Here is a 26,129-nt window from a genome sequence, read left to right as displayed (position 1 = left end):
GCATCGCTGGTCCTTGCCGGCTATCCATTACAAGACTTTGTGAACAATGCGACCAAAACCTCCTGGTTTTGGTCGGATCGTTCCAAAAGTCGTGTAATGGATAGGCCCCGTAATACCCATGCTCGTAAAATTCTATTCTATGTGAATTTCTATTCTATGTGACTACGCAGACCCATCACAGAGTGATTGACAGGAAGTACCGTTTGGGGGTGGTGACGGGGGATGGTCGGTGAAACGCAGGCATGCCAGTACGTTTGAAGGCCGTTACAGCGGTGTGCATAAATTAGCCACTGCGATGCCATACGCAGCTTGGGCTTTCACAGACTGTTGTTTGTATTGTACACCTGTGTTTGTAAAACGCGTGGTCTGTGCATGTATATGGAAACTAAAAGGAACATGTGGAAACATAATATAACTATTACTATATTTACTTTGTATAGGTCTGGAGAGGAAGGACACTACCCGGATTTAACAGTGTTTTGTGAAAAGCGAATTGAAAGTTTATCGCCGCATAGTCGTGCTCTGAGGAAGGATAAACCGCCTGCAACCGCTGCAGATTTCTCCATGGAAGACTGGCAGCAGATTGATAGTGATATTAAGGTGGGGAGTGTCTTGTTATTGCTACGTGGATCTGTGACACATGAGGCACTTACACCTACCATGCAGTAATTGTCAGCTTCTGGGTCATCACTCAGTGCCTGAATGCTGCTGCTCACCTACAGAGAACGTGAAGAGAGAATCCCCATATATCCCTGGGGAAGATGTATCAAGCCTTCTAAATAGTGGATAAGTTGCCCATAGCAACCAATCAGCTTTGGTGTAGCATTTATCAAGTACATTCTATAAAATGATAGGTACAAGCTGATTGGTTGCTATGGGAAGGCTTGATACATCTTCCCACTGTCACCAGCACACTGTTAGGGCACCCATATTGTACACTGTAATAAGTGCTATCAGCATGCAGTGTTAGTTCACTACAAACTGGGGCTTCATACACATAATTCAGACCTTCTGAATAAGCGCCAGGCACTGCGTAACTGATGTCCCTGCTTCCTGACAAGGGCAGAGGCTGCATACTGGATCAGCCCACAACATGGAAATCTCTGCTGCGTTCAGGTGACTGACTAGAAGTAACAATTCTATATAACTTAACGCTGTTGTAAAAGTTATACTAGTATACATAATACAATGTCTTCATGTTACACAAGTAACGCACAATAACAATCATCATTAAAGCAAGGTTCATCAGTCTTGTGGATTGTCCATTCAAAGAGAGTTAAAAGTGATTCTCCACCACAATGTCATCCTCCTCAACTCCGCACAGTGGGGCTATTTCAGAGATGCGCGCTAACCCCGTGCAGTTACGTGTCCTGCGTGTTCACACGCAGAGCGGCAGCAGACTGTCAGTGATTGATAGTAAGCTGCGAATTCTAGGTGCAGTACGGAACAGTTATGCATACAGGTGGCGTAACGTCTCCTGCTGCATTACCATAATAGTGCTATCACAGCTGTTACCATGGTAGCAGCTGCGATGGTAATACCGTCGGACTCTGAATCACCCCCAGTGATTGGAGCTCATCGCCTCATTTATCCATTTCAAATATGAACTTTGTTTTTCGGCTGTTAAGTTACTGATGAGATGAGACCGCTATATGGAACCCCAGACTTTAGTAGTGTGGTCATTAGTGAGTGCTTTGTATCCATGTCAGGCTGATTGTACACTTTTTGGTGGAAATTATATAGATTAATTTACTTTTCCTTGTTAGTAAGTTTATATTTTATCTCCTCTCGTGTAACTATTACAGGTCACTGTCTAACTTTATTTTACAGACCTTTCTTACAGACATAAAGTGTAAGGATCAGCAGGAATCTGCCTTTCAGCAAAGCTCGGACAATTTGCCTCCTGTTCGCAGTTTCTCCAGCGATCCAGCAACTAACAAGGTTTCCTAGTGATAATACAATTAAGCAAAAAATATACCTTTTGTTTATTGCTTTGTGTCATTTATTAAGTAATGTTTTCTTTAACGGAGGTAAACTGTCAATAGAAAAAATAGAAATACAGGGCTAGTTAAACATTAATATTAGCAACTATAAATCAGCTTAGGTAGAGATATGAATGAGTTGAATATGTCTCGGCATTGCCCATAGTATGCGCACGGCGAAAACTCACAATGTCTGAATGATGACATATTGTAATGTAGACGGTCACAATGTCAACATTACAGGGTTAGGGCACTAACAGTAGAAAAAATATGACGACATTCTGGTGTCTGCATTTTGTACCACCCACGTAGCACAGAATGATGCAGGACAGCTCTGAGATGCTGTTGTCTATGCTGTGCACTAACACTGTGATTGCTACGCTCATGTAAAGTTCTGTAATAAAATTATTTTAAAAGATCATTTTTCTAACACAAAGCCGACATATGGGCTGGGTATACATCGCTCAGTGTTTCCCCAGCTTTAGACACTCTGCCACGTGTCGTGATTCCCGTGCTTGAGTACTTTTTCCTGAATTTAGCGTCTTAGGGCCTGATTCAGAGACAGACGTTAATGCAATCGCAACTTCATTCTTTCACGGATCGCAGTTGCTAAAATATGCTAATGCCGTCCAAAGCTTACCTGAGCATCATCAGTAACATCGATCAACATCGAGCATGTACGCTGCATATGCGACAAGTCTGACCAGCCGCATACACTGCAGCTCTCCTGGCACGCAGAGGGCTCTCATGCTGCGCAGGAGGATCGCAACGACTAATTTATGCACACCCATGTAACTGCGCTTAAACAGTAAGACATGCCTGCGTTTGCCTACCCACCACCCCGTTACCACCCCTCAAACGCCGACTAGCTGTCACTCACTCTGTGAATAGTTCCTCTGTACGAACGTAGTCACAAAACCATCTCTGCATGTGCGCAGTGCAGCATTCGTGCATGTGCATTAGGAAACAATCGTTTGATCTGCGTCCATCTCTGAACCAGGCCTTCATTCTCTAATAGTGTACTAAGTAGCTAATGGTCTTAGGGCCTGATTTAGAGCCGCTCGTAAGCAGCCGCTCGTTCGTCCCGACCGATGTTCGCACAACTGCGCATGCGTACGGATTTTAATACGCATGTGCGAACCAGCCAGTGCGGCCGAAAATCGTGTGCTCGCTAAATAGCGAATGCCTGCTATTTTGAGTGACAGGAGGAGGCGTATGTGGGTGGTAACAGGGGAAGGTGCTTGAAAACGGGGAGTGGAGATCCGAACGCAGGCGTGCTTAAAGGTCAAAACGGGAGTTTTAAGGGTGTGCATAATTACTAAAGCAGCGTCATCGACCACGTCACTTGGTTGTTTTATAGTCAGAACTGCTCGCATATTGTGGTAGGAAAAAACAACCACAAGAATAGCGAGCAGTTCATACGCCGTCCGATGTACTCGATTAATCTAATAAATAGCGGAGATGACGTATGATGCGAGCGGCCAGGGGGCGTTTTTTTCTAAATTACGTTTGCATGTTTTGTTCGCTCGTTCAGACATACAGGCGTGAACAGACCGCAAAGAGCGAACGGTTAATTTAAATAGCCAGCCCCTTTTTATGGACGAGCGAGCGCAAATAGCGTCCGGCTCTGAATCAGACCCTTAGTATATTTGTTGCAAAGGAATTAGAATAAAGTAGCAATTTAAGCATAACGAATCGTGGCGCAAGTCATTCCTATGAGACCTCTATCTTTTGCCTTTTACCCGGATTGCGTACTTTTTGCTGCATTGTGTGTGTTCATTCGCTAATGGTGCACTAGATGTTTAGGATTACTATTTTTGTCATGAAAAAAAATTGCCATTAAGACGCATATTTTTAATGGGATAGCTAATACGCAAAAGGCCGTGGCGCACCAAACGGGGCTATTTAGAACGATTTGAAGATAGGTGTATGTGTGTACATCTGTGACTCAATATCAAGGTGCCTGTGGTTCCATAATATCCCTGATACCCAATAATAATTACATAAAAATCCAGGGCCGGCTCTAGGGGTGTTCGACCTGAGTGGTCGAACACGGGCGCCACCCATAGAGGGGGCACCCTTCCCCAGCATCCCGATTTCAGCGGACAGTACTGTCCCGCTGTTCCACCCATGGGCCGAAGTGGCCCATGGGTGGTCAAATCGGGGGTTGGGGACCCCCACCGCTGCAGCTGTGCGGCGGTGCCGGGACCCCACATGCGCGCGGCATCCTTTCAGTGCCGTGAGAGGGCTGGGGGAAGCCCAGCTAGTGAGGCTCCCCCCAGGCTGACGTTATTTGGAGGCGTGCCATGCGGGCACGCCCCTCAGACAACATCACGCAAGGAGGCATGGCCTATGATAATTAAGCCACGCCCCCAATTTTGGTCACGTGCGGCAGCGTCGTGCGCGATAAGGAGCGCAGATCACTCAGCCGGCACAGGGCGTTATTAGCCCTGGAGCCGGCCCTGTTAAAATCAGTTTGTTCTTTACTAGCCATGAGATGATGGGACGGATTCTGAGGGAAAGCACAAAAGAGCCAGTAACTGTGCACCTGGGTAAAGCCATAAAGCCATACTGCACTGCAGGTGGGGGAGATGTACAATGTGCAGAGAGCTTTAGATATGTGAGGGACGTGTCCAAACTGAAATCTAAATTGCAGGGCAGAATAACGCTGGCCAGCATGTGTGGGCTACATGCAAAAGCAGCCAGTATTCACCCTGCATGCCAAAAAATAAATGTATTTGCACCCCTTGCATTGCATCATGGTTTGTCCAGGTGCAAAGTTACTAAGTAAATATTTATTTGAATGATCAATATAATATACATAGACATCTGCTCCTTACATTTGAAAAGAACAGGTCAGAGGGTTACAGTGCATTTGTGTCTGTGAGTAATTTAGCACAGGCGTGTAAGGTAAACCTGTTGTTAATGAAATAACCTTTTTTTTTTTTATTTTTTTTTTCAATTATTTTCAGCATAAAGGAAAAGACAATCAGTCTGCTAACCATAAGGTTCCAAGAGATTACAGAGACTGGGATAGGTGAGGAGCTATGTTTATATTTACAGATATATAACTTATGTATGTTGTGGTTATTATACAGCATTGGGCCTGATTCTGAGCGGAAGCATCTTCAGCTGCTCTTGCACAGCCTTACCTCCTTATGCGAATGCCAAATCCGCCCGTGTGTGCCGAATATCGGTGCCTCTGTATGTGAAAGCCCATCGCGCCCACTGTTTTTACATCTGCAGCTGTCATCATTAGTATCTGGTCTTGCGCCCGCCCGATGCTGGGTGCAAAAGATCCGCTAGACAGGGTGTCCCATCTCCATCTGTACGCTAGGTCACGACATTCCCATGAGGCCAGTCAGTGGGACCGTAACTAGGGGTGTGCAAGCGATGCCGTCGGACAGGGCCCTAGGGGAGGTACCGTTGCTGCCCCACGGCCCCTGTACTGGCTAGCTGGGTGCCTGGAGTGTCAACCTTCAGCCATTATCTCTGCTGCAGTGCCGCCTGGAGCGTTTTTTAGACGCTCCAAGAAGTGCCGTTCTTCCCGATGCTGTTGGCCCCGCCCCCTCAGCACAATGTCCTGTCAATGCGCTCCGGAGGTGGGACCAGCAGAGGGCGCAATGCCGCACTGCGCTGCAGGTCAGTTCTGTGCGATTGCAGAGTTACCGCCCAATTACTGACCAAAACTGTCCATTTTACTGAAAAAGTGCTCTACATGACGAACAGATCGATTCCATATATGTGTGCGCATGCCTGGACCGGTACATGCGCAGTCATTTATATTTATAGCGCATGTGCAGTTTGGAGATATCCGGGAGATCCTTTCGTCCAGCTCAGAATCAGGCCCATTGTGAGATCTGTTTCTATCATGTTACAATGGTATGGTATACCGGCACTGCAAGCACCGAGCCGACCGCCACCCACCGGGCAGACATCCATGGATGGAGACTTTGAGAGACAGCGGCACTGAGCTGCCATAATTTTCAATCTGGCGCTGTCCGCCAGCCAGTTGGAGTTTGCAGACCGGCAGCCAATCAGGAGCTGCCGCTGCGGCGGCTCTCGCCTGGCTCGGGGACAGCGCCAGATTTGAAATTATGGCGGAGAGCTGCCGCTGTCTCTCCGTCCATGGATGCCTGTCGGGCTTTGGCCAGGCACCAACTACACATGGAGATGAGTCTCCTCGGCTCTCATCAGGTCATCTCTGTAAGACAGAGGCTGCTGGAGGGACAGTTGTGAAGGGAGAGGTAAGAGGCTGCAGGGGGAGGGCTGTACTGTGGGGAAAAATGTTAAGGGGCATTACTATGTGGCCTAATGTGTAAGTGGCATTAATTTGTACTACACATTTTGTAATTTTGTGGCATTTGTAAAGGACATTTGTAAAGGGCATTACTGTGTGGCATAATGTGTTATAAGGTGCATTACTGTGTGGCATAATGTGTAAAAGGAGCATTACTGTGTGGCACAATGTGTTATAAGGGGCACTACTACTGCATGGCATAATGTGTTATAAGGGGCACTTCTATCGTGTGGCATAATGTGTATGACGGCTAATATGGTGTGGTACACTACACTGATGAAAAAGGATAGAGTCTTACGGGCACGCCCCCTTTTCTGATGCGTGCTCGCCTCGGGCGCGTGCTTAATACAACTTTAGATTTTCCATACCCCCACTTCAAAATTCCCATTTCGACCACTGGTTACCGCAGTGATATTTATCAGCTTAAAGCTAATGTGGATCCAAGGTTCAGAATTGCATTTCTGTCGGCCGATAATCCAAAAATATATCTACATTTCTTCTAACAAAAACAGTGCTGTAAAAAAATATTATCATATTGGGCACAGTAACGTCATGGCAATGGGTTCAATGCGTTGCCTCCAAAATCCTGTCGTTTTAGACCCAGTTGTCTGAGATCTATGAGATGCTGTTCGGGGAGGACAATAAAACCAGTCAGGCTATGACCGCACCTAACTGTATAGGTGGTCACCAGGATGTAGTCAGCATCCTGGCGATCGGGATGCTGACGGTCAAAATACTGGTGCCAGAATCCCGAGAGCATCGGGATCCCGGCTCCAGAATCCCAACCACCGGCATCCCGAAGGGAAGTATCAGGAGTTAGGGAGAGGGTTTGGTTTAGGGTTAGGCACTATTGGGAGGGATGGGATTAGGCACTAAGGGGGGAGGGTTAGGTTTACGGTGCGGCAAGGGAGAGGTTTGGTTTAGGCACCGGGGAGGGTTAGGGCTAAGGGTTAGTGGTAGGATACTTACCTAATGGTGTCTGGATTCTGACTGTCTTGATGCCACTGCCAGGATCCAATACTCAACCCGTGGTCTTCATCTGACCGTGCAAATAGTTCCCCATCAGATTCAGCCAGGTTTTCCAGATTGGATGATACACGTGCATGGCCAAATCAGACAGTGATCGGGGTGGTGGAGATGAGTTGTCAGGTCGGGCCTTTAGACTTTCATAAAGCGCCCTTGTTATTATCAAAGATGTCAACGTTTTCAAAGGTGCCTCCACTGTCATCTATCTTGTATACACAGAGCACAGCTCCAGTATACCCTTGCTTTTACTTTTCAGGGCATACCTCCCAACTGTCCCGATTTTAGTAGGACAGTCCCGATTTCAGTGGTCAGTCCTACGATCTGTTCCACGACCAGGACATATTTCCCAATTTTTGGGGTTGGGTGGTTTTGTAAAGTTTTTTCCCCATAATCTGTTTTATTTTTATTTATATAAAAAAATGCCCACATCCACTATGGTGCAGCTATTACTCTACTGTCCCAATTCTGGTCTCCCAAATATTGGGAGGAATGTAATTGCCTCTGTTTACATGCTGTAGGTGCCAAGAGGCATTCAAGTGAGAGATGCAGAGGATCTGGCTACTAGATGAACTTCATTGATTTAGACCAACACTAAGGTTGTGGTTATAAAAATGTGTTTGTGATGGCTGTAGAGCAGGCCTCAGTAAAAGCAGAGCGTGACATCTGTATGTTAGATCCGGCAGGGCAGGAAGATTAATTAGGGAATGACCATTAGATTAGGTATTTACTAATTTGCTGTCTTCCTCCAGTTCATGATAAGTTCAGGATCCGCCCCTGGGAACCTCAACATTAGCAATATACACACTGCAATGAAAGACTCCAGGCAAGGAACTTGGTGCAGGATAGGTCCATTGTTTGCTGGTTACAATTTGGGGGACCCCAGTCAATTTTTTTTTATTATTATTTTTTTTCACATTTTCATGTTTTTTCATTCTTCCAACATCAAAGTGTGCACAGAGCCTATTGATCACTGCAAACATGCCTTTAGTAAATCAGCGATTCCGAAAAAAAACAAAAACCCCCAAACCAATATTTAGTAAATATACCTCCTGGTCTGCAAGAAGTTTATGGAGAGAAGTACTGTATGGCAATTATTGGCTCCAGTCATAGGGCCAGCTCTGTGGTTGCTGAGTACAGTCAGTATTTGTGTAGCTACCATGGCTATGTATGCCACTTCATTACTTAGGGCCTGATTCAGAGCCGCTCGTTCGCTCCGAGCGATGTTTGCCCAACTGCGCATGCGTACGGATCGTTATACGCATGCGCGAACCAGTCAGTGCGGTCGAAATTCATGTGCTCGCAAAATAGCGAATGCCTGATAATTTGAGTGACAGGAGGAGGCGTATGTGGGTGGTAACGGCGGAAGGTGCTTGAAAACGGGGAGTGGAGATCTGAACGCAGGCGTGCTTAAAGGTCAAAACGGGCGTTTTAAGGGTGTGCATAATTAAAACAGCAGCGTCATTGACCACGTCACTGGGTTATTTTATAGCCAGAACTGCTCGCAAAATTGTGGTAGCAAAAACCAACCACAAGAATAGCGAGCAGTTCATACCCTGGTCAATGTACTCGATTAATCTAATAAATAGCGGACATGACGTAGGATGCGTTTTGTTCGCTCATTCAGACCTAGAGGCTTGAACAGACCGCAAAGAGCGAACGGTTCATTTGAATAGCCACCCCTATTTTCTGGACGAGCGAGCGCTAATTGCGTCCGGCTCTGAATCAGGCCCTTAGTCCTAAATTAGCAAAGTAGACAAGAGCTGTTGAAAAGTTGTAAGGTACCATAGTGTATATTGCACACAGTGCTTTATGTAATATCATGTTTTTTTGAATTTAAGATTTGATGTTGAAAAGGAATTATCCAAACTTGATGAGAACAATGAGAAAAACAAACAGTCAAAAACTGTTATAAATACGTCGGCAACAAAAATAAAAAAAACAATAGACACAACAGGTAATTGTGCAGCTTATTTTCCTAACTTCCATGTTACAATTGTGTGATACAGGGGCTGATGCTGACTGCAACTTTATGCTAATACCGCTACATGTCCTTCCCTGGTGTACATCTATGCGCCCGAATGTGCAAGGACTGAGACGCCCACTCAGCGTTTGTGTGTGCGACTTTATGCTAATACCGCTACATGCGCTTCCCTGGTGTACATCTGTGCTTCTGAATGTGCAAGGACTGAGACGCTCACTCAGCGTTTGTGTGTGTGACTTTATGCTAATACCGCTACATGCGCTTCCCTGGTGTACATCTGTGCTTCTGAATGTGCATGGACTGAGACGCTCACTCAGTGTTTGTTTGTGCGACTTTATGCTAATACCATTACAAGCCCTTCCCTGGTGTACATCTGTGTGTCTGAATGTGCAAGGAATGAGACATCCACTCAATGTTTGTGTGTGCGACTTTATGCTAATACTGCTACATGCGCTTCCCTGGTGTACATCTGTGTGTCTGAATGTGCAAGGACTGAGACACCCACTCGCAGCGTTTGTTTGTGTGACTTTAAGCTAGTACCGCTACATGCCCTTCCCTGGTGTACATCTGTGTGTCTGAATGTGCAAGGAATGAGACATCCACTCAGTGTTTGTGTGTGCGACTTTATGCTAATACCATTACAAGCCCTTCCCTGGTGTACATCTGTGTGTCTGAATGTGCATGGACTGAGACGCTCACTCAGTGTTTGTGTGTGCGACTTTATGCGAATACCGCTACATGCGCTTCCCTGTTGTACATCTGTGTGTCTGAATGTACAAGGGCTGAGACGCTCACTCAGTGTTTGTGTGTGCGACTTTATGCTAATACCGCTACATGCGCTTCCCTGGTGTACATCTGTGTGTCTGAATGTGCATGGACTGAGACGCTCACTCAGTATTTGTGTGTGCGATTTTATGCTAATACCGCTACATGCGCTTCCCTGGTGTACATCTGTGCTTCTGAATGTGCAAGGACTGAGACGCTCACTCAGCGTTTGTGTGTGCGATTTTATGTTAATACCGCTACATGCGCTTCCCTGGTGTACATCTGTGTGTCTGAATGTGCAAGGAATGAGACACCCACTCAATGTTTGTGTGTGCGACTTTATGCTAATACTGCTACATGCGCTTCCCTGGTGTACATCTGTGTGTCTGAATGTGCAAGGACTGAGACGCTCACTCAGCGTTTGTGTGTGTGACTTTATGCTAATACCGCTACATGCGCTTCCCTGGTGTACATCTGTGCTTCTGAATGTGCATGGACTGAGACGCTCACTCAGTGTTTGTTTGTGCGACTTTATGCTAATACCATTACAAGCCCTTCCCTGGTGTACATCTGTGTGTCTGAATGTGCAAGGAATGAGACATCCACTCAGTGTTTGTGTGTGCGATTTTATGTTAATACCGCTACATGCGCTTCCCTGGTGTACATCTGTGTGTCTGAATATGCAAGGAATGAGACACCCACTCAATGTTTGTGTGTGCGACTTTATGCTAATACTGCTACATGCGCTTCCCTGGTGTACATCTGTGTGTCTGAATGTGCAAGGACTGAGACGCTCACTCACAGCGTTTGTTTGTGTGACTTTATACGAATACTGCTACATGCGCTTCCCTGGTGTACATCTGTGAGTCTGAATGTGCAAGGACTGAGACACTCAGTGTTTGTTTGTGCGACTTTATGCTAATACCATTACAAGCCCTTCCCTGGTGTACATCTGTGTGTCTGAATGTGCAAGGACTGAGACACCCACTCACAGCGTTTGTTTGTGTGACTTTATGCTAATACCGCAACATGCGCTTCCCTGGTGTACATCGATGTGTCTGAATGTGCATGGACTGAGACGCTCACTCAGTGTTTGTGTGTGCGACTTTATGCTAATACCATTACAAGCCCTTCCCTGGTGTACATCTGTGCGTCTTAATGTGCATGGACTGAGACGCTCACTCAGTGTTTGTGTGTGCGACTTTATGCTAATACCGCTACATGCGCTTCCCTGGTGTACATCTGTGTGTCTGAATGTACAAGGGCTGAGACGCTCACTCAGTGTTTGTGTGACTTTATGCTAATACTGCTACATGCGCTTCCCTGGTGTACATCTGTGTGTCTGAATGTGCATGGACTGAGACGCTCACTCAGTGTTTGTGTGTGCGACTTTATGCGAATACCGCTACATGCGCTTCCCTGGTGTACATCTGTGTGTCTGAATGTACAAGGGCTGAGACGCTCACTCAGTGTTTGTGTGTGCGACTTTATGCTAATACCGCTACATGCGCTTCCCTGGTGTACATCTGTGTGTCTGAATGTGCATGGACTGAGACGCTCACTCAGTATTTGTGTGTGCGATTTTATGCTAATACCGCTACATGCGCTTCCCTGGTGTACATCTGTGTGTCTGAATGTCGGCATTATCTGCGGAATAGCTACTTTGCATAAAATCTCCTGGTGGATATAATAATTTGGCCAGTCACTGTATGTTTTGTATTACTTACTCGTTTTTCTATCTGATTAAAGAAAGTGTAATATCTTTTATATCTGTCTGAAGCCAGTTTTTGTGTTTTACTATGTTTTTCATAATGTATTGTTATTTTATGACTGTATATAGGATGAGCAGCCTTTTGTTAATATGAGAATATCTTCTAGGTGCTAGCTTAGAGCAGAGACGTTTTCTTGCAATCCGGGAAAAGGAAAAGGGTAACGAAGCTTTTAAATGTGCGGACTATGAGGAGGCCATTTGTTATTACAGCAGGTAAGCTAAATATTTATTATATAGAAGTAGCACTGCGTTATATAAAATGACCATCGCGACCATCATCATGGACGCTCGCTATAGTTGTGGGTGGTAACCCACAGCTGTGCGAGCGTCCAAGAGGCCGCTCCAAGTTGAGGTAGGAGGGCCCTGATTCAGAGCGAGTGCTCTGGTCAGAGCGTCCAGCTCTGAATCAGGCCCTGAGTCTGTACTGTCAGGAGACAGAAACTCCACTCGAGCTTGAATAAGAGTAGGTAAGTTTACCTCAGAGGGTAGGCGTGGTCGTGGTCCGTCTATTAGTATAATTGATACTGTTAAATGTGTTCACTGTTGTTAATTACCAATGTTAATGTTTATTATTTTGTATAGTACATATAATTGTATGCTATGTTTTTATGGTATGTTTTACACAGAAATTTTGTGCATAGTGTTCCTGTCTAAATGAGTTTACAATCTAATTTTAGTACGTGAGGCAAAGGTGCTTTGTCCTTTCTCATAAGAAACCAACTCTGGTGTTCACAGCAAGCCTCCCTACTTCACTGTTGTACAGTTTAGAGGCCTATTTATTCAGCCCAAAATGAGACCAATCCTCCATAAATGTCCGTTTTCGGAGGATTGCTGCAATTTGAACATCAGGGCGAGGTGTGGTTACCACTTCCACAGCAGATATCCGAGATTTGTCCGCACCCATACATAAAAGAAGCTGGGTTAGACGTTTTTACCTTCACTGGAACAGACTCTTATTGGGGACTGCGGGCCTCATTCAGCTTGGATGGCAAGCCTGCAATCGCATGCACCCACGCGTTGCGAAATGATGCAAATTAATGCGATCGCAGCACTATACCAAGACGCCCAAGAGCTTATAGAGCCGCCCACTTCCCATTACATACATCTGCAAGTCAGCGAAAACATCGTTAACATCGAGTATCATCGGACCCATAGGCACAGTTCTGGTTGAGCTTGACCTGACTCACAAACTGTGAAGCTTCCGGTCGCCATCTAGACCTCTAGCTGCGTATGCCGTCGCTGGGACTTAAATATGCACGCCCCTGTAACGCCGTTCAAACGCACAGGCACGCCTGCGTTCCTTCGAAAAGATTCAATTAATGGCAGAGCTCCTTCAGAACTTTGTGTACTGATACAACGTGCGTTTTATTCGCACCCCAAGGAGGTGTGAACAAAAATGAGCAAGTTATTCCTACCGTACTAACCCGATATGTGCGTGAATCTCCCCCTGTGTATGTTATACGAGGTGCTTAATATGGCAAATCTATATGTAATCTTGACTTGAAAGTGTTGTATTTAGAACAAAGTCTGAATTTAATTTAATATTTCACTTAATAGTGTTCCACACTTCAGAATTGTCCATAGGTTATTGTTACTAATTTTTTAAATCTAGTCGTTTTTCTTTTTATAAATAGATGCATCAGGTTACAGCATTTCATTGGGATCATATTGCAGCTCATTCAGACCCGCTCGCTGGCAAAAAGGGGCTGGTTATTTAAATTAAGTGCTCGCACTTCGTCGCGTAAGGATACCCACTATGTTTTTTTTTTGTTTTTTTTTTAAATCAGGTGTTTTTTATTGAAAGTTTTCCATAAACATAACATTCAAACAAAAACGAAAATAAAATAGCATCATCATTATATTGAAACACAGTTGTGAGTAGACTGTTATAGATTATACTGTTACAATAAACAGAGAAGAAAATTATTGAAATAGACATTATATAAGCAAACATGACGTGTGATTATTTTGCGCCGACAAAAAGGTTATAAATGATTACGAATGCAACTGTTGCATCGTAACATGCAATGTACAAATTGCCAGAAAACAATAAAAAAAAAAAGAACAGGTTATTACATAACATCACATCAGTATAACACTTTAATTAGTAAAATATTGGGAATACATTTATAAATTCACTACAACCCAAGGTAAGCCAGATACAACTCGACTCCAATCAGTATATTTATACGTCAGTTTCTGCCTCATTCGCTCTGCCCAATTCTGAGTGACACCATCTGTCCCATTTTTTGTGATATGTATTCATAGCATTGCGGGACCTAAACATGTGTCTTTCATGTCTGATTACAACATTCACCAACGCTCTCCACTTATGTAGAACGGGGAAGTCAGCTGTAAACCACGTGCGGGCCACAATCACTTTAGCCATTGTGGAGAGACACATAACATATCGATAGAGTACTGGGGAGTGCGTTTCTTCCAAATCCAGTCCGAACAAACAAGTCACAGGACTAAAGTCTGGCAGAGAAGGTTCCGTAACCAAAATATCTCCCCATACCTGCCTCCAAAATTCATTTACTAATGGACAGCTCCATAATAAGTGCCAGAAACCAGCACTCTCTTCCTGACATCTAGGACAAAGTGAGTCCATTCTAAATCCAGCTCGGTGCAGGGATACAGGTGTACGGTATACTCTGTGCAATACGTAATAATGCACCTGTTGATACCTAATACATGGAGTAGTATAACTAATTGAACCCAAGATCTGTAGCCAGTGCTCATCGGAGATGGGGCCAAAGTCAACTTCCCACCTCAGCCTGAGGGGAGCAAGCAACTCTGGGTTTAATTTATTATTAAGAGTCGCGTAAATACAGGATACCTTACCCCTAGACCCCAAGGCAGAAAGTAGAGTTTTAACAGGAGATGGAGATAGTATAGGAGCAGCTCCAGTAAACTGCGCCTGCACAGCATGTCGTAACTGTAAATACCTAAATAAGGCTACATTGGGGACAGCAAATTCAGTTTGTAATTGTGAAAATGATTTAAGATGACCATTCTCATATAACTGACCTATAGATTTAATACCCCTTAAAAGCCACAAATTGTCATTAGACAGTTTGAACAATTCAGCATAAGAACTGTTAAACCAGAGGGGGGAGTCCGCGTCTGTCCCAGACCATTCAAACAGAGTATGGGTATATCGCCAAATCAGCATAGCTTGTCGCAATAGAGGGGGCAATCTAGAGGTGGACAAAAGAGGTAAGGTGTAAAAGAGAATCCCACCCGTTCAGTCAAGAAACTCTGTAACGTCAAACTGGAGGTATCAGATCTCCACTCAGACAAATGTACTAACTGGGCAGCAATGTAGTAAAACCGGAGATTAGGAAGACCTAAGCCCCCAGAGGTTTTATTTTTACAAAGGGCTTTGATAGAAACACGAGCAGTACGACAACCCCAGATGAAAGATATAATAATACTATCAATACTACTGAACACCCTTTTAGGTAAATAAACTGGAGAATGCTGTAAGATGTATAGATACTTGGGCTGGATAGACATTTTAAACAAGTTTATACGCCCCAATACTGACAGAGGTAATTTTTTCCAAACGTGGATTTTTGCTTTAAAATTTGTGGTTATGGGGTCTATATTTTGTGAGATATAATCTGATGCCAATGGAGTAATCCATACACCCAAATATTTAAACCTTAGGGTCCACTGCAGGGGGCAAGGCAAATGTTTCTGTACAGGGATACATCCCGATATGGGAAAAATATTGGACTTATCCCAATTAATATGTAACCCCGAAAAGTCGCCAAACACACTAATAATACGTGAAACTGATTCCAATGAGTGTGCATAGTCCTCCAGAAAGAGGAGCATGTCATCTGCATATAGGGCCACTATATCCTCTGCCACACCTGACCTAATTCCTCGGACATCAGGATCCGCCCTAAGCATACAGGCTAATGGCTCAATGGCCATAGCGAAAAGAGCAGGTGATAGAGGGCATCCCTGACGAGTCCCCCTCATCAGGGGAAATGCATCTGACATATGGCCGTTCACAGATACCCTAGCTGCCGGAGAAGAATACAGAAGCTGAATCCATTTTATAAAACGGGGACCAAAGGCAAACTTATGAAGTACTGCCCACAGATAACCCCATTCTATTGAGTCGAAGGCCTTGGCGGCATCCAAAGACACCACCACAGCCCCCTCCCCAAGCATATCTTTTCTCTGCAAATGATAGAATAATCTACGGAGATTTTGAACCGTAGACTTCCCCGGCATGAACCCAGTTTGATCAGGGTGTATAAGTGAAGTGATAACTAAATTTAGGCGAGTGGCTAACAATTTAGCTAATATTTTAACATCTGTAGATAATAATGAGATAGGACGATAGGATTCAGAGAGAGTAAGGTCCTTCCCCGGCTTAGCCAGTACTACAATAATAGCCTCACACATAGACGGGGGGATAGCTCCATAGTCAAATAGTGAGTTGAATAAATTTAATAAATAGGGATTAAAAAAATCTTTAAATTTCCTATACACTTCTACAGGAATCCCATCACTGCCCGGAGCCTTAGAAGCAGGAAGGGAAGACACAGCCAAATCTATCTCCTCCAAAGTGAATGGTGCATCTAAACATGTGATAGCCTCTTGAGACAGCTTCGGCAGAGTAACACAATCCAAATATTCCCGAAGTTGATCTGGGGAATAGGAAACTCTGGAGGCATATAGGGAAGAATAGTAGTCATGAAATACCTTAGAAATATCGACACCAGAGTAGCGTAACTGGTCTCCAGAATCTCTAATACACTGTACAGTGCCAATATGGGAGTCTACCTTAGCTAAAGAGGCTAAATATCTACCCCCAATCTCCGACTGAAAATACTGATTGTGTCTAGAGAAGAGTAGTCTACGTCTAGACCTGTCAAATAAGTATTCTGTCCACTCCCGCTGTGTACTCAACCACAATTCACGATCACATGGTAATCGAGAGAGGACATATTGACCCTCCAGCTGTGAGCACAAGAGCTCAAGACGAGATCCCTCCCCCCTACTATACTTTTTAATCTCAGATACCCGTCTAATAAACGAGCCTCGCATGTAAGCTTTGAAAGCATCATGCCTAATACCTGGATTTGGACATTGGAAATTATCTATCTGGAACTCCTCCCATGCCGCAACCAGTTCAGAGCCAGCTCCCATCATAGATAGCCAGAATGGATGTAATTTCCAAAACCGCACCCCTCTATCTTGAGACATGTTTATAGCAAGTAAAATAGGAGAATGATCTGAGATACCCCTAGACAAATATTTTATATCACTTACCATGGGCAAAATATGAGAGGACAACAAAGCTAAATCAATTCGGGACAGTGTCTGATAGGAGGTAGAATGACATGAATATTGAGTGGCATTCGGATTTCTACTACGCCAAGCATCAATCCAACCCAATTCAGCTATAAGATTGGCGAATGGAGTGGGAGAGGGAGAGGGCAGCATCAAATCAGTACTCTCCCTCCACCTGTCCAACCGACCATCTACAACGTTATTAAAGTCCCCCACACAGATCACAGGGGTATCAGGAGATTGAGCAACAAACATAGCAGCCTGTCGCATAACATCATTGCTATATGGAGGAGGGATGTAAATCGCTATTATATGAAGATGAACACAATTAACAACAGCACGCATAAAGACATATCTACCTTGGGTATCAATCTGGCTGGATTCCAAATTAAAACGTAGTGATTTGCTAATAAGGACTGAGAGTCCTCTTGCATTATTTGAGAAAGTAGAGTGGTACATGTGACCTATCCAAGGCTTTTTAAGGGCCAATACCTTACTACCATATAAGTGAGTCTCAGAGAGACATACAATTTCAGCCTGGTATTTCTTAATTTGCGTCAGAACAAGAGAGCGCTTGACTTTATCGTTCAGGCCTCGGACATTCCAACCCAATATACGTAAATCACCTACAGACGTAGCCATGAGTTATATATCTCGACAGATATAGGATGGCGCAGCAGGGATCATTAATGGGGAACAATACTGAGAGAGCGATGAAACATAGAGAAACGAACCCGTGTGCATCTAGCCGGCAGGGCAGCAACGAACAGCATATCACATTCAAAAAAGCAGAGACATTACAACCTGATGACAGTAAAAAAAAAAGATATAAACAAACATCCACCCCTTCCCTAACCCTCCCTGTATAACCTCGAAAACCTAAGGCATACCTAGTTCCCATGCCCTAAACTCCCCCCCACCTAACACTAATTAACTAACTAACCAGTATACTTCAATTTAGAGCTTGAGTTATTAGGGAATAGGAAATATATCCTACTGCTATATTCAGCAAGGAACTCCCTAATAAAAAATAAACGTAATTGGTCCCCTGGTGGAGACAGACATCTATATATAAATTTCTTTTCTTCCCCCCCCCCAGAGCCACACTGGAGAAAGAAAAAAAAAAAAAAACACATCAAACCAGTACAAAATATGGACAATAATATTTGCAAGCATTAATTCCTTTCAGCGAGGAGCACGGGGCTGACGTTCCAGCCAGGATTCCGCCTCCTTAGGATTAGCAAAAAAATGGGTGTTATTATCATGTACTACCCGCAATCTAGCAGGGAATAGCATAGAGTACTGAATATTACAGTCACGGAGTTTGCGTTTGACTTGTAGGAACTGTGAACGACTCTTCTGCACCTCCAGTGCGAAATCAGGAAAGAATGAGACGGATTGATTTTCAAATTGAAGTGGACCCCTGGTGCGGGCCAATCGAAGAGCAGTGTCCCGGTCTTTAAAGTGTAGTAAGCGGGCAATGAAGGTTCTTGCAGGAGCACCCGGTGGAGGAGGCCTGAAAGGAAGTCTATGGGCACGTTCCACAGCAAACTGCGGACTAAACGCCTCACGAGAAAATAGATGAATTAGCCAGTCCTCGAGGAATTTCTCAGGCGTCGAGCCCTCAGCCCGCTCAGGGAGCCCAACAATACGGATATTATTGCGCCTGAGGCGCCCCTCCACATCCGAAAGTTTGGCCTGGATAGATACTACTTGCGAAGACAAATCCTCCACTTTATGTTTTAGGGGGCATGGTGATGTCCTCTAGGTCGGAAATACGGTGCTCAGTTTCGCCGACTCTCTCTCTTATTTTTTGCATGTCCTGACGTAATAAGGACACATCGATCTGCACCTGACCAATTTTATCGGTGACTCGTTGTTCGGATGTGGATATTGCCTGTAGGATCTGCTGAGTAGATTGTGATGTATCATTAGAGTCCGTGTCACCCTCGACAGACAAAGGCGACGGGGGATGAAGAGCACCCTGACCAGACGGTTGATGCACCTGAGAATTTCTAGCGAACTTTTCTAGTTTAGCAGCCGCTCCAGCAGCATTGCTAGTTTTCCCCATGATGTAACTTAATATGTGGGCAGTCAGGCAGTGCTAATAACAACTGATAAATCCACCCTAAGTGAAAGAATCACTATATGTGCCCAAAGTAACAATGGTCAGAGCAGCCCAGCAAAACAGGGGAGTTGTAATGGAGGAACACAGCGTCAGGTGACCTAGGAGCCGTCTGAAATGGCGCCCAAGGACGAGCTTACCAAGCCAAGGACCAGCGGAGAGGCACCAGCAGCGGAGGACACCCACTGTCAGGATTGAGGAGCACAGAGACTCCAGACAGCGCGCGGCAACTGAGAGGGAGAGGAGCAGCGCAGCAGCGCGCCAGCGGGTCCTGCCGATCAGAGGGATTCAGCCAGGAGAGAGGAGGCACAGACCTCACCGTGTCACAGGCCCCAGCAGTCCGAGACACAAAGGATCTTCCCGGAGCGCCGATTGCGCCCGCACCAGACACCGGAGGCTTCAGCGGGAGTTCATACACCCCCAGGTAAAGAGCCAGCACTAGACCACCAGGGGAACAGGATATTTGCTCGGATCTCGTCGGGAGTTACAGCGACGTGCTGCTACTCCATGCTGTGCCAGGCCACGCCCCCCGATACCCACTATGTTTTAGCGAGCTACGGCAAACTGCGCAAGCAAATGTCTAAAGACGCCCCCTTACCACTCGCAACAGACATCATCACCGGCAAATGAAGGAGGCATCGGAGCTGCTCGCAGCCCTTGGGGTTGCCTTAACCTGCCGCAAGCACAGTGATCAGTGCGGGCTGAAATACATGCAGGTGACGTGTACAATAACGCTACTTTGCTAATTATGCACGCCCTTTAAACAGTGTTTTGGCGGCCTGACACGTCTGCGTTCGCACATCCACTCCCCCGTTCACAAGCACCTTCCCCTGTTACCACCCACAAACCGCACTATCTGTCACTCAAAGCAGCGACCTGATAGTGGCTTACGAGCAACCAAAATCAGATCGCAACGAATGGCGAGCAATCGCGCCTTAGCGAGCGGGTCTGAATCAGGTCCATAGTACTGTCAGTATGATCCAAATCTGTATTTAAGCAAAGGCTAAACATGCAGATTCTAAGGTTGAGCTGCCCATATTTTGTATACATTCTATGTTAAATGCCATAAAGTGCTGTGCTAAATATGGTTATAGCAAGTATTTAATTATTGTATATTCATCAAAATACAAATCCTAGAGGTTTCTTAGTGTTATTTTGTAACCTTCCCCAAGGTCTCAGAACACTGATCACAAACCTCTTGTGATGACCTTACTGATAAGATGGTTATATTGCAGTTTATATTGAGTCCAATGATTAATAATTTGAAACGAATGAAGTAGTTTTGCGGACTTTGGGCCTTATTCAGATATGTACGCTATTGCCTTGGCAGCCGCTATCCATACGCAGCCGCTGTGCAAAAATCTGCAAATGTCGCAGCTGCAGGGATATGTTTAGAGTCGCCCACCGGGGTCTTTGCATATGAAGCATGTTCGTACACAGACGCAGCATTGGACGCAGATCATCCCATGTTAGCGCTCCTCTATGGTCGCACAAAGTGACCGCGGGAAATGAGATGCTGTAGCCATGTCTACTGCGTACAGAATCACAGACCCAGGACCTGACACCCTCCCTCCCCCGACACGGTCGTAACGCGCCTGCATAAGTAGCCGACACTCCCTGTTACAACCCCCAAACGCTCCCTGACTGACAATCAGACAACGAATAAATACTCGCTGCGAGCAGCTGCAGTATTGTACCTTGTTGCATGCGCTGTGTGAGTCAGACGGACGCGCAGACGGACGATAATTGCTCAACTGCGAAAACTACAGCATAGTGTATAACTCTCAATAAGGCCCTTTATGCTTATAGTAACAGCTTACGCAGGGGCGTCTTAAGAGAGGAGGGGGCCTGTGTTCACTCCCCATGCGAGACCCTCCTCTCTTCCCGGTGGCCGGCAGCCGACTGACGCAGCTGGCCATCTACTGGAGCATTAGTAGACTCCGGGCGCTAGAGTGTGCCCGGAGTCTACTGCGCATGCGCAGAACGCCGGGAAACTGGCCGCGGCAGCCATTTTCCAGTGTTCTTAGCAGCACTGACACCCGCCGTGGGACCACGGACAGGTAAGTTTAAAATAATATGGGTGCAGGGTGTGCAGTGCGGGGCCCCACTGGACCCGGGGGCCCGTTAGTTACACCACTGAGCTTACGTCTCAGTGTCCAGACCTGTAGGCTTTCCATGGCCGGCTGCTGTCACTATTTCTCTCCATGAAGTTATCCTGGCACTAACAACAGTTTTATCCAATTAATAATACATATTCTGATGTGCAATCTCTATATCTCTGTTTTATAGTAATGTTAGTAAAGAATTATAAAGGGATAATAATAATAAAGGGAATAAAAGAAAACAGAAGGCCTTATTGTAATTGTATCGGCTATGTTTACCTAGGAGCGTCTCCATATTACCGTCAGCAGCTGCATATAACAACAGAGCCCAAGCGGAGATTAAGCTGCAGAACTGGCAGAATGCTCTGAATGACTGTGAGCGAGCTTTGGAGCTAGAGCCTGGCAATGTAAAAGGTGAGGGGCACATACTGGCATATAATACCCACTGCAATGAGACCAAAATGCTAATAAATTATTAATGCCAGCCATCCAATGTTAGGGATGACCAATGACTATCGACATCTAACAACCATCAATGATTTGCCATCGACGGTCGATGGTTGTGACATTGATGGCTGAGATCTGATGGTTCTCCGCCATCGATGGCTGAGATTCAGCGTGTTTTTCTATTTTTCCTCCGCTCAGGAGCAATGGAGCTTGGCCACAACAACTGTTGTGCCGCTAAGCCCCACCCCTTTCCCTGATTGGCCTGCCGTTACCTACAGTGGGGGTGGCCATCGATGGTTTCATGCCATGGATGGTTAACCCACTGATTGCCATCCCTATCCAATGTGTGATTTATGAGGTGAGTTAAAATGGGCATCAGTGTCATAACCACCATCTCACTGAAATAATGGAGAGCATCCTCGTCAATCTTGTTTCCGCCCACAAAATTACTGTCTGCAAATTGAAACTACACTAAAGACATGTCTACTATCTATTATAGGAAAAACATGAATCATATAATTAAAAATATGTATGTAAATATTTTATTTTGGTCTTTATGGCATTTAAAAGTATTTTTCTGTGTTTGTTCTCTTGTTCAGCCACACTCTCGTTTCTGCAATATAACAAATTATCTTTTTTTTATTGGCCATTAGAATACATGAATGTCCTGTACATCAAAACTAATTATATTCTAAAGTACCAATCAGGATAATAATCCTGCTGACGATGAAACGTTATTCCGAGGGATAGTTTATGGTTTATCTATAATCGCTCATCCCGCTTAGACAATAGGAGACCATTGATCGGAGGAAAAACTATCCTTCTGTAATTATAATAATAACGGTATTGTTGCTGTATTCCTAAAATGAATGCCAACATGCGGGACATTAGGGGAGTCGTATTGTGCTGGCTGGAAAAAGGTGGCATTATTATGTTGCATAAACGGTAGGGTGGCTGAAATGCAATCACTTGCCTGGCACGGTCTCATCAGATGCGACCACACCAGGCTGGGCTTTCCCTGACATGGCCGCATCTGATGCGACCAGTCAGAAATGCCCACTAGGCGGCTACAGGAAGGTAATCTTCCCGCAGCCGCCTACATCAGAGGGACCAGCTGGTCTCTCTACACCCGCAGATCCACCTCCTGTATGTCCCGATCACTGCTGGCCACAGTGATTGGGCATCCGAGGCACCCCCCTCCCGGCGCACTTCCATAGAAGCTGCGCATCCTGTAGCCCCGGCTGCTGCTGTGACCCGATCGCTGTAGCCAGCAGTGATCGGGCAGCCGGCCTCACCCCCTTCAGTAGGAAGCAGCCGCGGCTCTGGTAGCTGCGGCTGCTGCTATGTACCCGGGCCGCTGCGGTTCCGTATCAACAGTGATCACATTATTGCTCACTAAGTAGAAGAAGCCGTGGCTGCTGCTATGTACCCGGGCCGCCAGCGGGACACCCTCCCGCTGTAGCCTTCGGAGCATCAGAACAGTGATCACAGTAGTGATCGCTGACTACTAAAAGCAGGAGCCGCGGCTCTGGTAGCCCTGGCTGCTGCTATGTATCTGGGCAGCCTAGCAGCGCCCATGCCCACTCCTTCCAGCCTCAGCTCCGCCTAACCATGTGTCCCGATCACTGCTGGCCACAGTGATCGGGATATATATATATATATATATAATTTAGTGTGTGTGTGTACAGGTTGAGAGTTTTCCATATCCAAAATGCTCGGGATCAGGAGCATTTTGGATATGAGATTTTTTTTTCTGGCCAGGGGGGGCGGCTTGCGTTGTGGAGGTTCAGCAACGTCCATGGCAGGGTGCGGGGGTCCAGCGGCGTCCGTGGCGGGGTGCGAAGGGGTCCAGCAGAGGTGTGGGACCATTGATGGTTTGCAAACCGATTTGGAAACATCAGTGACTGTCGAGAGTTTCTATTGATGGTTGAATCCATCGGCCATCATTACAGTATACCATAAAAATTGCAATTTTTATGGTATACGGTTTTTAAATGTATTTTTTTTTTAAAACTTGCGGTGGATACGTTTTAAAAAAATTTCTTGACCTAATCCAGTTATAAAAAAAACCCCAACAATTTCTGAGCGGCTTTTTGAAAAAAAAAAATCATCAGTTAAGTGGTTAATGCTGTAATAATAAAGACACTTCCTTATATATTTGTAAGTACTTCTTCAGCAACAATATATGAATATATCAGGTGGTAGGCACTTTTAAAAGTGTTTGTTATTAACAAAGATTCATCCTCAGTGGTGCTATCTTTTCAAATAAATTGAATTGTGCCGATGGGCGCCATCTAGTGGCGGGTGTGAAAAAACAACTGAATTCCCTCCGAAGAGTCAATGAGGATGGGGTTACTTGAATGGAAGTAATTCTCCAGTCTATGGGAGCTAGATTGCTCTTTTGTTTATCACAAACACTACTCGCTTTGGGCCTGATTCTGAGTCGGACAATCTGCTAATATAAGACGCAGTTGAGCAATTATTTTTCTTCTGCACATGGCTCCAGTGTCTGTGCACACAGTTGAGATTGAGACCTACAGTATTAGAAATGTATTCCTGGGAGGTGGCTATTCAAATGCACGAAGATGGTCCGTCTTATGGGTGTGTTATAGGACCATGCTGTAATGGCTGCGAACTCAGATGCACAGTCACCTTAATATATCCATTCTTGGTTTGCCTATACCATGCTGTGCGGCTTCATGCAGCATGCATACATATAAGAAACACTCGTGTGAATAAACACATTGCTACTTCTCAGGGCGGCACCGCCAAAGAATTTTTTTTAAAAAGTACTTACACTAAAACAGTCAATGTATAACTATGAAAAAGATAAAATAAACAAAACAAAACAGCCTGATACTATATTACTAAGAATAATACAAAGTGGGTATATTGCACTCACCCTTTTGAAGGGTGAAATAGGCCTTAATATGTATCTTGACATCACTTTGGATGCCCCGTCTGGTTAGTCTGTATTTTCCAATAACATGGACCAATAGAGATGTTAAATGTAGGAACAACTGATTTTATTGATACAGACAAGTCAAATTCCAAGCAGAAAGGAAAGAACCAATTATACCAGATATAAGTGCATATGGCAGTCCTTAGGGCTACGGAAAGTCCCAATCTGGTGCCAATAGTCCAATAAAGTCTCAAGTGACACAGGGCCTGATTCAGACGCGGTAGCAAGCGCTGAGCGCTCGCAACCGGGTCGATGGTGGCCCAGAGTGCATGCGCACGACTGAGCCGGCTCCGTCGTGCGCATTCGCGAGACCCGGATAGTGACGGGCAATCCGTCGCTCCGGGTCTCGCACTAAAGGGGGCGTGCTGTCGATGTTGAGTGACAGCATGCCCCCTTTGGTGGGCGGGCCGGGGGGGGGTGGCTGCCCAGACGGAGGCGTTCCCATGAGAACGCCTACCGTCTGGAGGCGGCCCCACTGACATCACAAGTGATGTCAGTGGGAGAGCTTTCGGCTCTGTCAGAGCCGAAACCTCTCTGGGGCTTGCGGCCACGAGACCCTACCACAAGGGTCTCGTCGCAAGACCGATGGTCGCGATGGTCTTGACCATCGCGACCATCATCATGGCCGCCCGCTATAGCTGTGGGTGGTCATCCACAGCTATGCGAGCGGCCAGGAGGCCGTTCTTAAAAAAAAAAAAAAAAAAAAAGACCGGCCCTGATTCAGAGCGAGCGCTCTGAATCAGGGCCATAGTCTACTAAAGCAATGGTTCCTGCCCTTTTTTCTCTTTGTTCTGCCAATATATTGTTTGTTATATGAGCATTGTAAAAGATACACCACATTCTTACTGTGACATCTGATAAATTGTTTTATTTCAAATTCTTTTGGCAATTAGTTGAAATATACTTAGTACATTTGCAGTTCCTACACATGACACAAGTGCCTCACCTGTAGAAGCCTGCTTTATCTATTACACTTTTTACAATCTGATATTTTTAATTGTTTGCTTTCCGATATATGAATTTTGGCTTTTCTTGTAATACAGTGCATCCGGAAAGTATTCACAGTACTTCACTTTTTCCATTTTGTTATGTGGAAAATGGAATAAATTAATTTTTGTCCTCAAAACTCTACACACAATACCCCATAATAACAACGTGTAAAAAGAGATTTTGGCAATTTTTTTTTTTTTTTTTTTAAATATTTCTTTATTGAAGCAAAATAATTGTGTACAAATGTTACAAATATAAAAATATTATTACTAAAAAAAAACCAATGGTATGTTTCTGGTATTTATACAGAAAAATCAACATCCAATAACCTATCAATAAGTGATTGTACCAATAGAACACTA

The 26,129-nt window shown here is 45.1% G+C and overlaps 1 protein-coding gene across 1 annotated transcript in view; it reads left to right on the top strand.

Annotated features, from left to right (window-relative positions):
* Nucleotides 1–26,129, top strand: part of SPAG1 (sperm associated antigen 1) — a 120,506-nt gene that overhangs the window by 16,734 nt on the left and 77,643 nt on the right. The window contains exons 3-8 of the mRNA XM_088442685.1: nucleotides 441–600; nucleotides 1,831–1,941; nucleotides 4,955–5,019; nucleotides 9,147–9,262; nucleotides 11,933–12,038; nucleotides 21,652–21,782. Of these exons, the coding sequence (XP_088298811.1) occupies nucleotides 441–600; nucleotides 1,831–1,941; nucleotides 4,955–5,019; nucleotides 9,147–9,262; nucleotides 11,933–12,038; nucleotides 21,652–21,782 (689 nt within the window). The remainder of the gene's footprint in view (nucleotides 1–440; nucleotides 601–1,830; nucleotides 1,942–4,954; nucleotides 5,020–9,146; nucleotides 9,263–11,932; nucleotides 12,039–21,651; nucleotides 21,783–26,129) is intronic.

This window comes from Taudactylus pleione, unplaced genomic scaffold (genome assembly GCF_031769625.1).
Source record: "Taudactylus pleione unplaced genomic scaffold, aTauple2 ptg000314l, whole genome shotgun sequence".
Lineage (NCBI taxonomy): Eukaryota > Metazoa > Chordata > Amphibia > Anura > Myobatrachidae > Taudactylus > Taudactylus pleione.
The sequence above is the reverse complement of the archived record's forward strand: the minus strand, read 5'-3'. Positions and strand labels throughout refer to the sequence as shown.